At 35.0% G+C, this 14,473-nt stretch overlaps 1 protein-coding gene across 1 annotated transcript in view; it reads right to left on the bottom strand.

Annotated features, from left to right (window-relative positions):
• The window catches only part of LOC127962698 (TOX high mobility group box family member 3), a 56,069-nt gene extending 51,428 nt beyond the window's left edge, over positions 1 to 4,641 (bottom strand). The window contains exon 1 of the mRNA XM_052562347.1: positions 3,836 to 4,641. Within this exon, the coding sequence (XP_052418307.1) occupies positions 3,836 to 3,934 (99 nt within the window). The 5' untranslated portion in view covers positions 3,935 to 4,641. The remainder of the gene's footprint in view (positions 1 to 3,835) is intronic.
• Between the last annotated feature and the right edge of the window lie 9,832 nt (positions 4,642 to 14,473).

The raw sequence follows: 14,473 nt of genomic DNA, 5'->3' as shown, positions 1-14,473 counted from the left end.
GAGGTTGTATTTTCACATAGCCTTTCCTGCTAAATCAGATCAGTGCCAGCAGCTGCGAAAACAGTTTGTGTAAAAGTCTTTTCCTTCACTCTTGTGGGAAACATTTCTGTCTTTATTAAGAGCATTACTCAATATCTAACTTCAGATATACAGCTTAAGAAAAAATAATAATTAAAGCAAAATTTCACTATATATACAATTTATTATTTCAAGTCGCCAACCATCAGTATTTCTTTATAATAACAACTTCAGTCTGTGCAAATATGCATTTAACTAAATCACTTTCTTTCTGTACTTTCCCAAATGTCTTCTGTTTCAATATGTGATATCTCCACTGATTTCACTGACAGAAAAAAAAATGTATGCATTTCTAAAGAGTTCTTGAAGAAATGATACACTGACATCTGACTTTTATGGCAGATAATTATGAGTAAACACTGATAAGTCGGCTATCAAAGGAAGAAAATGTCATTTGAAATTGCAATAACGTAGTATGTCAAAACAAACTCAGATTTTTTCTATAAACAGTCTGACTAAACCCACACAACTTGTCATTCCCTGCAGGGAGTTTGTACAATAAAAAACCTCAGTGTTGACTATATGAGCCTTTTATGGCTTTGTTTTGTTTTGTTTTATAATTTGCACAACATACATGTCTCTTTTACATTTAAACAAAGAGTGAATTAGTGTGCACAACTTTGCAGCAGTTCTAAAGTGATCTGTTTATATCCATTCAAAATGCAAACATTTCCAGGACAAAGAGAACCATCCATCTCTTGCATAACTGAATGATGCTTTTCATGAGAGACGGGATAGAGAGAGAAAGAGAGAGAGTGAATAGGTTTAGGAATGCTGACAACCACCAAACGAAAGATGGACAACCCCTGCCAAAATGAGCTGTCTCATTATCCATGTAATCATTATACATTATATCTCCTGTGCAACAGCCTTGAATGATTTCAGTGAAAATTATCAGTCAAACGTAATGCCTTTGCATGATAAAAAGGCTTCTTCAATTACACTATTAGACATCTGTAAATAGTCAGAGTAAATAGAATTCACTTTGAATGCAAATTACTTGTACCTGACATTATGTAAATACAACCACAAACTCACTAAATTACAAAGCAAGCATAGAGTTTAGTTCAGTGTGACAGATCTGTCTTTGATATTTAAGAACAGTTGATCGATACAAACCAAAACTGGACCAAACACAGAACAGAAACAGCATTTAAATGTGTCATTCAAAATTCCACAAAACTCTAAACTGCAATAAAAAATAATATAAAATAATAATAAAAAAAAAAATAAAGTCACATTGCATTCTGCAAATGTAGGCACTGGTTTATTTAAGCCATCAGGAACACTTTTCTAGTAAATTTCACTGACTGCTACCACATGTGTTCGCTTCATAAACCCAATGCTCCTGCAAAAACCACACTCATTACCCAGAATCCACTGCATATGTGGCTGCAGACACAAATCAAGACCCCTTATAGCTGCCTCAAGGGTACAGGCCTTTAACTGGATACCCTAAAGTTCAGTTTAAGAACTCACAGCCTCAGACACGGATTGTCTACTGCACTAAAACGATCAATTTACTAAAACTGTGGACTGGACACACCTACTTTTTTTGGATGTTTGCAAATCAGATGTGATCGTTGACCTTTCCATAGCCTGTGGTTTCAGTTTCAGCATTTCAAACTGTTCAGAACTGTATTTCTTAAAAAAAAAAAAAAAAAAAAAAAAAAAAAAAAAAAAAAATTGGACGCACCTGAACCTGAGTTACTATCAGGGTGAAGAACATTAGAGAATCCTGTCTTTTTTCTATCTCACATCTGCCACTATTTTCTCATCCTTACACATGATCTTACCTTTATTTCAGTACAAATTAGATTTAGGTCAGTCATTTTATTTCTCTTGTAGGCATTAAGAAACATGTGATGCCTGAATGCAATGTTATTGTGGATATAATTCAAATTTGACTTATTTTATGAGGACGTTTGCAGTAGGAACACATCTAAGAACAAGTGTTTAGTGTGGAAGACTGTCCTGTGAAACACAAAATTAAAAGCACATTACCTCCACAAAAAAAAAAAAAAAAAAAAAAAAGTTCTCAAAACAGAACCTAAATACCTCTCAGAGTGCCTAAAGACAGCTAGACACTACCTCTTGGTAATAAATAAAGTAGTTATGGTTCAAGTGTTTTAGAGTACATTCTGAACCAGGGTCTTTGCAGTGACATTATTATCTTTCTACTTCATAGGCTAATTGAGAAGGCAGAAAGTTATGTAAAGGCCAGAAGGGATGGGTCAAATTTCTCCTGAAGATGCGTTAGGTTTGTCAGGCATTATATAATTATGTTGGCAGGTGGTAAAACCTTAACAGACCTTAACAAAAGTCCAGAGAACACGTTCTAGCTTTCTATGCAAAGTATGGTATATTACCAACATCGTATAATTTAGTTTGAGTTGGGATAGAGAATAATAGGGATTCCAGGATTTGTACAGTAAGACATTTTTGCAATCTATTACTGTCTATTACTACAAACTATTGCACTTTACTTACAATTTTGACACTATTTGTCAATAGGCCAAAATATGACCGAGCTGCCTAGACAAAGTCAAACCCCTCTAATACAGAGAAGAGAACACCTGCCAGTCTAAAACACTGTGACAGGAGATTTTATATTTCCGTGAATTACTAAGGATTTGCTAGGAGAGCTAAAATCCTGGAATCTCAGAACTGTTCCCCTAGGAGCACATAAAAACATTCCTGTCATATTAAGCAGGGTCTGTAAGGCAGCACAATTCATGCATTGTCCTGTAACACTGACAGCCTTTTGTTTCAAAGTCTTCTTTAACTGCTGAAGGCATGCATCCCCCTTCTGGAGAGTCATTATTAAATTCATAGACCTATGGGCTTCTGGAAGTAACTTGTAGTCAAAACTTGTGACACAAGGAAGAGTTGGGACTGACTCTTGATGAAATCGCTCTAAAAATATTTATCATAGGCTGACTCAACACTGTTTAAGGAAAATAAAAGGACTAAGAAACAGCACAGAAAAAGTGCAGAGTATGGCAAGTCATTTAAACATTTAGAAATTGCATCCCTAACTAGTAAGTAATCTAATAAGGACTAAAATCACAATCTATTTCACTATCTTCCTGTTATTAATCACAGCAGTTTTCCTAGCATAGAATAAACACTAAAATGCATTTTGATTGTTACTAGTAAGATTTTGAATTTAACTATGATGCAGACCTTCTGACAAGTCATTACATATGGGCATGATTGTACCTTGTAAAAAAAATATTTTACATGTTCCTCAAATCCAACACATTAAAACTGGTAAAACTGTATACATACATTTGCATACATTTGCTATTTGTTACTAGAAGCAACAGAATAGTTATTTTTCATTAACAGATAGTAAAGGAGTAAGTATCAGTATCTAATGAGTAGAATGGCTATCAGTGAAAGAAATACACGGTTACTTACTAGTTATTTAAAACAAGTACTAGTAACAAAAACATAATTATTCTTTATGAATAAATGTTAAGTTGGCTTGCCACATGTGAGTGTGTTTTGGCAGTAGCTTCTCCACCTGCTCTGAATGATGGTGCTTTACAAAGTTAAATCACTGAAACAGCACAACCCTTTCATTAAAACTCTCCAAAGTTACCATATGTAAATTAAACTGGTTAAAATGAAGTATGCAGTCGCGTAAAAGACTACACCGCTCGCCATTTCAAACGTACTGAACCACAGAGAATCAACTTTGCGCTCCTAGTTTGGAAACACCAGCTCAGGGCGTTCAAACTGAGTCTTTTACCTTGTTGTAGTTGTAGTATCCCAGGCAATGGGGAAAATCCAGGCTTTGTGGGTCTCCAGGAATAGAATTCCCTCCGGCTGAAGGATAAAATACATCCATGTTTCCTCTTGGCAAAGCGCTGCTCTGTGAAAAGGGCGCAATTGTTCTCTTACTTGTCCTTCAACAATCCAGGCGCAGTGAATGAGAGGGAAGCGGTGAACAACGCGGGTTTAATGCAACTCAAGGGGACAGAGAAAGGTTAAAAGGATGTTGTAAGTGGTTTTAGTAATCCTCTTCTATAAGCAATGATCGCTGGCCATAGTTTTGGGATGTTGAGGAAGGCTTGGCGATGTTCAAACTGCTCCTGCGCTGCGAGGTTCAAGCATGCTTGGAGAAAAGCAACACAAAGAAAGCCGGCAAACTGCAACTCCGCTATAATGTTCTCCGCTTAGATACACGCTGACAGACAAGCTCGGTGATTTAAACACGAGGTTGTTCCCGCTCTCAGTGTTTCAAAAACGCCTCCATCAATCCACACTTTACGTTTCAAATTAACCTCTTACGGTTAGTTGGTGATCTGGAGACACTTCAGCCTCTCAAAGCTTGGCTAATTAAATGAAATGGAGCCCTCCAGACACATGAATAATACTGTCCGATGACACCACTAGTCCAAGAAACTTGGGAAGCAGTGTTTACATATTCATTACAGCGCTCAAGGGACTCTGGACAGCCAATGGTCTTCTGTTTACTTCAGCCAACACATCAAGCTGTGATGGAGGAGTATGGGAGAGAGTGGGGCTCCATGCGACCACTCCCCGAGCACCCATCGCCACTCCCCTATCAGCCCCAGAAAGAAAACCCCCGCGTATGGATGGACACTATAGCCAATATATTAAACTCATAATCACTAAGATATTTATTTTTATTTTGCGTAAACGTTTTTATTGATTTATTTATTTCATTTTATTTTGGTTCAGCCTGGAAAAATAAGAAGAATGAAGTAAATTTCTTAAAAAATAAATACATAAAAAAACTTTCTAGCAGGCATTGTACACGCCCCTGTGTTTTTTTCAATAAGAAAACTTGAAAGTCTCATGAAAGTCTTACTAACTACAGGCCTTATTTTACTTGTAAAAGAAAAGCTCTATTCTAAAAGCCCATAGGAGGTTCCCAAGGGTGAAATAGCCTTCTGAGTTGGACTACAAATCGATGTTATGATTGTACAGCTATATTGGTATTCAGTATTTTCTGAAGTTCATGGCGGCCTTCATTCCCATTAGCTCATCCTCAACCTAAGCACAGACTCCAAAACTCAACATCACAGAATCTCTTGTAAATCCCAACATAACAGGGCATTAAACACTAGCAAGTCTCCTCCTTTTTTCATCTTACTCAAAAACACATTAAATATACATGCTGGAAACTCAAAATACTCTGCCCATTTCCAGGCTTGAACAGGAACACAAAATTACACTTTGATCTGAAGGAAGTAGTTCAATTAAACTAAACTCGATTATGAATTAAAAGAAAGACATGAAACATAATTTTATTGGGTCATATCAAATATAAACAATTATTAAAAAGTAAAGTCGCTGTATGCGCCTTTTCTTAGAGTTCAAAATGTGCAGAAGATATTTGAACATAACATTTGCTCAATCTTTTTAAGGGTAAGCAATGCTTTGGGGGTGGGGAGGAGAGAGTCATTAGTAGTTTATTTTTTAACTAATGCAAGGAAAATGTGGGGCAATTGGAAAAAGAGAGGATGTGATATATATATATATATATATATATATATATATATATATATATACGTATATATATACTGTATATATACATACACACACACACACATACACACACATACACACACACACACACACACACACATACATACATATGTTCCTGCAGCCAAATTAAACATTTTGTTGAAGCAGCTGGATAACATTCCTAATTATGACCACCAGGGGCTACAGGCTACAAACACACTGGGGGCATTTTATAATGATTTATCATTTAGAACAGTAATTCAAAAGTTGTATTTATTTATTTATAAAACAATGCAATAGAAAAATGAATAAAGTTTGATGACTGGGATATAATACTGAATTTTAACCAACTAATAATGAAGAATGTTGTCATATTTAGTGCCACAAAAAAAAAAAAAAAAAAAAAAAAAAATTATATATATATATATATATATATATATATATATATATATATATATATATATATATATATATATATATATATATATATGAAAATAAAAATAAAAACTTTATATTTTTATACTGTTCATACAAGCTGAAAGGTTGCTGAGAACTCATTTCTTTTCTTGAAATTGTCACGGATATTTGGTGCATTATGGGATGGGATGAGTTCTGTAATCCCATGGGTCTAAATCAGAGAGCTATAGATGAAAGTAACTCCACCAGCAAAACAGAGGCTCAGCTGGAAGGTAAGTGGCAATCATGATTGCATTTGCATTCACAGTGATTCCTTTGAAAATGTTCACTCTCATGCAATGCATAATCCTATATTACACAAAACAGCCAAAAATTTAATTATGATGTGTTTTCACATTTAAAATTATCTACAAGGGCTAAGGATTTAACAAAGGGAAATAAATGCATGGAGTATATTTACATTATATGCATAACATATCCTTCTTCCCATCAGACAAACACTAATGCAATAAACATGCATGAACAGACAGACAAACAAACATGTGTGCATGTTATCCACACACACACACACACACACACACAGGGAGAGAGAGAGAGAGAGAGAGAGAGAGATACAATCAGATAAGGAGGGTGTTCCACATTCCACATTGTTGTTATTACATTTGATAAGTGTGGTGATGAATGCGCCCGATCTGATGTGCGCAGGAGCATCTTTGATTCTCTGTTATTATTTATTTGTGTGTGTAATGTTGTTTGCCCATGTGGCAGGAGGGAAACTGAATTAATTTCCTCTCTGTGGGTTTGATGTCAGCCTCTGAGCGCAGATGAATTATGCCGCACTCACTTCATGTCATTTCCTCTACACCCAGCAACATTGTCACCATTTGGTAACCTGAAAACAAATTGTCCCACTCTGGCACAAGTTCAAATTCAATTATAGCAGCCCATAGTAATTATGTGGAGGCATAAAAGAATCATAAATTCAAAATAATTAATTAACCTAATAATCTTTATTTATGCGCCCCTCATATTAAGCCTGTGATCTCTCCATTGTGGCAGTGTGCACTAAATTAGACAGAACAGCTGTGGATCTAGAAGAGGAGGCATCAGTGGCATCAATAATATTCATATTTCAATTCTCATGTGCTTATTAAAGAACAAGGCCAAATACTTCACATAATGCAAATCTTTTAGCTTCATTTTAATATAGGCCACACTTATTTATAATGCGTATTTATAACACCTTATAGTGCCATTTCGTGATACATACAAATTCAATCGTGTATTGTATTTTGTCTTGTGATTTATCATATAGCAACCTACATATCATTTTGCATTTGTTATGTATGACTCGTGTCTTTTGGGTCTCAAATATGTGACCCACAGCATTACTTTTCCACCCAGAGCTCCAAATTATTCTCTGCTATGAATCTAAAGAAGAGCGTGTTCTCCTGTGACCTTGGCAAACTTGACAAATCAGATTTGCTCTGTTGTGTATAGAAAAGATACACTCAAGGTTCCCTCCAATTATACATGGATTCATATAGGGGGTGGTATTCTTGGGAGGTTGGGTCTGTGCGATTTTCTTGGCTTTCAGTCTTCATTATCAGACACTGAGGTCTTTGATCTCTCACCCCTTTGTAATGCAATAAAGTCGAATTGTCATTGAATTTAATGTTCAGCTGGTCTCACATGTCTAAAAGAGTCTGATACATTTGCTTTCATCAGTGCCAGCCATTGGTCAGTGATGTAACCCTGAAATTGTGCACTTGTACACATTTAAATGAGTAATATTATTCCAATTTCAATAACAACGACAACAAACCTACTTAACATTTCAAATGCAAGTAACTGCAAGTACTTGAAATGAGCTGAAATCCCCATAGAAATAGAAATACACTTCCAGAGGCAGGGGCTTAAATATTTAAAATGTTTAGTTTAAAAGGCCAAACCACAGAATTGAACAAGAATCTAAAAAGGTAAATGAATACTAAATGATGTATCTCGTATGTCACTTGTGCTCCCTGATGGGCTTGGGTGGAGCTGATTTTTCAGTGTTTGTATTTCTAAACTCATGCATTCGAATCTTAATTGTGTGTAAGAATAACAACATCAGGCTACATTGGATCAGAGGAGAATAAATTTACTCTGCCCTTTACAAATGATATTTTCACGAGATTTGATTCTCTAACACTTTTACCCACTTCTTTCATATCATGGCCGATATGTGAGTGTGGATATGCTGTTTTTTGCATTTTACACACCATAGGACCCTCAGGGGCCATCGCCTCTAATACAGCATTCAGTAATGATGAGAGAGATAAAAGATAAAAGTGTTTTCTTTTTCTCACTACACCATTTCCTAATCTATCTTTTTCTCTCACCCTCCTTCTCTGGAATTACAGTTGTATTTAAATATAGGTAATAATGTGCTGCAATGCTGTCTGTGATATGTGTTATCTGTGATATGGTGATGAATATATTAAAATATAGCTATACAAATGAAGAAAACATTTAGTTAAAATTTTCTGCCATAATTAAAGTTTAAAAATATTCTTCCTAGTCAATGTAAATACCACCAGACCCTGTATACCACCAGACCTAGCAAATAAAACTGGTAAAGTTGTTCAAAGTTAACAAATAAGTGTTTTTTAGAATCAGTGTAGGAGATTTACCAAATATAGTACTGTGACTTTTTCACAAACCAATGCAACATCATTTTATATAATCAAACATACTCACCTAAACGCTCATCTCTCTCTTCTTCTCATATTTATTCTAGTGAATCCATTCATCTGGTCTCATTTTTGTTATGAAGTCAGATTCAAACTAATTTATTGATTCATTCTAAATGGTCCTCTGCTATATTTACAGTAACATTGGAAAGTCTGATTCATTAAAGTGAATTTTTGTAATACATTTTTGTAAGTTCACATAATGTTGGAGTGGTTTTGTTGTATATAATATAAATTAGCTTGTTCTATATTGATATTGTAAACTATCATTTATATTTTAAACTATTATACTATAAACTATAATAGCAATATAATACATTATATAATATATCACAGGCTGTACATTGCTGTATTCATTCAAACGTTTTATAAGATTCAGTTCTATGGTTTTTAGATAGAGATTTGGTATTTGGTTGACAACCATAAATAGTAAAGTACTCCCCATTTCTAAGACAAATACACTGAGACTGCGGCTCACCTTTTGAGTCATTACCACACCACTGCTAATTACTTAATTAGTAATCTACTTATCTCCTAATTTCAGTTAAGCACTGTCTAATAAAATGTGTATGTCACCCTACTCTAAAATGTCACTGTAATTACCTTACATCAATTAGAGCAAAGAAACTTTCTTAGTCCAAAAATGTACAAGAAATAAAACATGGTCTGTGGCAACATTAGTCTGATGAGCAATTAGTGTGTGGCTTTGATGAATTTGAGGGATAGAGTGTTATATTTTTCTCAATTAAAACCTGTCCTCCACAGCATTACTCATTTTAACGCTCCTCGTTCATACTAATTATCAGGAGCCTTCATTGCCTCTCAGCTGAGGACATTTCAATATCCCATTAAAACATAGGCAGATAGTGGCGTGATTGACACACTGTGAAAGTTGGGAAGTAATTACATTATATGCTTCAGTGTGCCTTTCTATCAGCATATAATGACATGTTTCATTCTGCCATGACTTTCTTTCTCTTTAACTTGGATTTCATCCTTTTCTTTGTTTTAATTAATGTGATATTGCCATATGAAGTGAATTAGAGATAGATAGATAGATAGATAGATAGATAGATAGATAGATAGATAGATAGATAGATAGATAGATAGATAGATAGTCTATAAAAATAATTTTAGAATAGATTTGCAATTCTGCTTTTTTTTTCTCTCTTACTTTATTTGTATTTTTTTGTGGGGCTTTCAAGGATTTGTGTGTGTGCTTGTGTTTTTTTTTACACTCGTCTTGGCTCTAAGTGTTTTTTGGAAATCCCATCTGATAAGAAGGGAAATGGGAATGCGAGATGAGGCAGCATTTAGGTTAGCCTAGTGAATAAACAGTAGAAGAAGAGGAAGTAGGAATGTGAATTCTGTTGCCCCATAAACATGTCATAAATCCTTTCAAATGACCTTGTGTTTATTTTACACTGCAGCCTCACTGTGCAGGACTGTGAGAACTGGGCCAGTGCTTGGAAAGCACTGCAGTCAGTGATGCTCACTATCTACTCTAGGGGAACATTTGGCTCTTACAGATCACATTAACTATCAATCAAAAGGCTAAAGTGAACTCTCATTAGCCTTGTTCTGAAATGTATCTGGAATACAGGCACTGGCTTCCAAACCACTGTGTTTAATTTATTTAAAAACAAGGCCATTTAAGTGGACATTATCAGAAATGAAATATTGGCTTTATGAATGTAAGATGCATTAATATACATCAATCAGGGAAAGATAATAGTGCCTTCTGACAACTGACTATGACCTGAATGTGAAATGGTCAGTAAAAAGAGAGCAAAACTCAAATGGAAGAGAATATATCTGATGCACGCAGCAGCACACTCAACGATGTGAAATATAAATGAACTGAAAACTGGTATTTTAAGTGACACATTATTCATCATTTTCTGGAATTTGTTCATTACATAGATTAATATGACATGATGTTATTACATTAAAGTCATTTTGAAATAATGTCGTAAATATATAAAGCGGAACACATGTACCATGTCCACTCATGTGTAAAATAAGAAAAGAGAATAAAATTAACTACGTCTCAGGGTTGGACCAAAAATATGGTATCTGGTGCCTTAGGAAATCATTTTTGTATGACACTATTTGGTAATGAGTTTTTAAAACAAATATTGTACAAAATCGTAACAATGCCACCAGTTTCAGTAAAAAAAAAAAATTGCAAGAAAATACTATTTTAGATTTTCTGCTTCAAAATTTCATTTTTAATTCAGTGTTCCCTGCTGTTTCTTTGTAATTATTTGTGAAATTTACTGGCAATTTCTGAGTGAATATCATTTAATTTTAAGTGCAGTTATCTTTTTTTTTTCATACTATGTGTATGTTATGGTTGTGTCCAAGGAAGGCAGAAGGTAAAAGGTACAATTTCCAATTATCTTGATTTAATTAATACAAGCCGCAAAGCCATAAGAAAAACACAACTAAACTTAAAGTAGAAACAGGTGAACTGAAAACACAGAGAAAACAGAACAGGAACTAAACATAACAGTGTACAGTCTCAACCATTTAATTTTCTTAAGTCTTCATATGTCTTGAAGAGAGAGAGGGTCAGAAACACAGATTACCACCCCCGCCCCACACACACATACAACACACTTTTTTTTTCAAACATTTTCCTTCAGTCACTCAGTGCCTTTAACCAGTGTTTCCCAATCAGGGAGTGCCATCTGTCAAGGCCAGGGGTTTCATGTCAAAAATATTTTTTTAAGATTTTTAAATTGCTTAAATGTTCAAAAAAGGATATTTTGTATAATATCCATTTCTGACTTTGCCAATAATTAGAGATGCACCGAAATTCTGTCTGCTGAAAATAAGTTCACCGCTCAGGTTTCACTTTAATGTGGTGTGACGCTCTGCATATTATCCCGCTCTATGCATGTGCGCTCTGCTTAGTGCTCTTTGGCTCCACTTATATACACCGTTCATGCTCGTCAGAACAGCAAAGTCCACTCAAAAATAGAAAAATCTATGTAGTACAGTATTGTTTCTATTTGGCAACAGCCCTACTGTGCTGTAACATGGTGTGATATATGGGTACTTCTGTTAACGCGTCTCTCTCATTCATTAATCTGTTAAAAGCTATGTTATGCTCACATGTTCTGATAATAATAGCTTAATAGCTTTCTAGGGCTAAACATTATTTGGATATAATTGGTAAAAAAAAAAAAAAAAAGAAACTAAATCTCTTAATAACCCTATTGTTTAGACCTACCTGGAAAAAATAAATAAAATAAAAAGCAATTTATTTAATATTTTATATATTTAAATATATTTTAATATATTTTAATTTTAATATATAATTTTTTAAAATATCTGTATTGCAGTATATTCTGCAGTTCTTCCCTGTTGTACCGAATATCTATACTTTTCTAGGTATCATATCAAAATTAGAATTTCAAGTATTGTGAAAAAAATTATATTGTCGGGTGCCACAATTTTTTTTACATTTACAAAGGGTGCCATGACTAAAAAAAGGTTGGGAAACACTCCCTTAATCCATACACCAAACTTTACTTCTACTGTGTTGTTGTATGGTAGCAATTATTCAGTCCTAAGAAGTGGTTCTGGTGTTCAAAACCTGGGTTACAATTCTGTCACACTCCCACCAAATAATAAGTAGCAAAAACGAACATTTTCTAAAGCCTGCATGTTACTGTCCGAGTGCCAGGAAGTGCTGTCGGCCCGTGGATCTGCAGTAAAACCAGTACTGAGAGTATTTTCTAAAACAGACCTCAACATATGGTGCCCTACTGGCAAACCACTGCCAGGCTACTTTCTATAATATTATTTTTCTTTTCTTTCTTTCTTTCTTTCTTTCTTTCTTTCTTTCTTTCTTTCTTTCTTTCTTTCTTTCTTTCTTTCTTTCTTTCTTTCGCCATTTAAGAGAATATACAACATCTGTCCTTTGCTCCACTTGGTGTTTCTCTCTTGTGAAATGCTTCTACAGACTGCTCTAGATCTCATTTAGTCGACTGTTTCACTTTGTGGTTGGAGCATAACTATGTATTTGCAGGTTGCTATATTAAAATTTACAGCAATGGTTGCTGTTGTCTCATACTGAGAGACAGTAAGTAACATTTGTGTGTACACACACATATAATCACACATGCTGTATAATGGTGTATCAATTAAGTGCTGTCTCTTACCACACTTTAAAAGCTTCTCACAAATAGAAAGACTGTGGGTTATTTATTCTGATAGTTCAAGGCCAAGGACTGAAGAGCCATAGGGGGAAAAAAACTAAAAACAAAACACAATACACATAAAAAGAAAATGAAGGGAGAGGTAGGAAAACAACCCGCAGGATAGGGTTCTGTCTTTTTCGCTGCCTGCCACTGCCACAGAATACCTGTGTTCAGAGTTATTTAGAGTGATCAGGTGCAGCGAGGTGGGTCGGCGCTGGTGCACACAGACACATGTTTCTGCGCAGTTTGACATAATTGCCATTCTCTCTCCCATTTGGCATCTCAGTAACATCAGTCAGAGAGAAGCAGGCCTGTCACAACTGTCTGACTGCAGGGAGGAGAAAGAGAGAGAGAGAGAGAGAGAGAGAAGTCAGATGAGGAAGAGAAAGAGAGATAGCAGATATAATAGTGTGTAGTGCAAGTCACTCACCCCAAATGAGCACCAAACAGATCCAGGACAAACATACATATTTAATACTATTAATATCAATTAAAACTTATCTCTGGTTTCACAGGTCATTTTATTGAGACAGGCAATATTTCGTTGTCAACACAGCTTCCAACCTTTTTAGAAGAGATTCATACAACTGTTGAAAAGTCTCCAGTTGAATGTTGTCTAGAGTGAGGATTCTCATATTTCTATCCAAATCTGCTCACAGTGGTTTGATAGTATTCAATCCAGGCGATTTGTCTGGCTGAATGTTTTGGTTATATGCTCATAACACCATCTTTTTTCACATTTTAACATTGGAGACTAAAGTTGTAGCAATTGTGCCTCTTTTATGGATGTTTTCTTTGTGAACTGTGATCAGTTTTTGTAGAATAAGTCTATTCAACTTGAATATTGAGGTCTGCTGTCACTTTTGCTGCAGTAGTTTGGTGTTGTTTGGACACAATCCTTCTTAGTGTTTGATGATCCCTATGATTCATGTTTGGTTTGTACCCACTGTCTTTCTTAGCAGATGAATTTGTGTGTGCAGCTGATTATAATCATAAAGACTAGTTCTCAAAACGCATAAAACTAAAGTAAGGTAACATTTACATTTTTGGGTTGTGATTGGCAGGATTAGATGAACATGCTCCTCTAAAACTTCCATTCCTTCATGTATTAAACAGTCACCTATTAAAGATATGGTTTACATATACAGTATTTGTTATATGTTATATGATTAATTAAAACTCCATTAACGGCAAACTGAATATTCATGTTCACTGTGATTAACAATCCAAACGAGCAGATTGCACAATTTGTGTAAAGTGTGAACATAATTTAGACAGAATGGCTGTTTGGAAGCAATATTTCAGCATCTGAAAGGATAGGAAAAAGTGGGGAGTGCGGGGGCTGTTAGAATTGAGAAAATTCAATGTGACATGCTGAGAATGAATTGCTCAGTCAAGCTGAAATATCCCTCATTCTAATGGCTTGGGACAGTCATTGGTTTACTCTCTCTCTGCCCATATCTTCTTTCTCTCTGCCTCTCCGTGTCTTTCATATTATTTTTTCCAGTAATAATTCCTGATAGATGATGG

This window comes from Carassius gibelio, chromosome B7 (genome assembly GCF_023724105.1).
Source record: "Carassius gibelio isolate Cgi1373 ecotype wild population from Czech Republic chromosome B7, carGib1.2-hapl.c, whole genome shotgun sequence".
NCBI classification, from domain to species: domain Eukaryota; kingdom Metazoa; phylum Chordata; class Actinopteri; order Cypriniformes; family Cyprinidae; genus Carassius; species Carassius gibelio.
The sequence above is the reverse complement of the archived record's forward strand: the minus strand, read 5'-3'. Positions and strand labels throughout refer to the sequence as shown.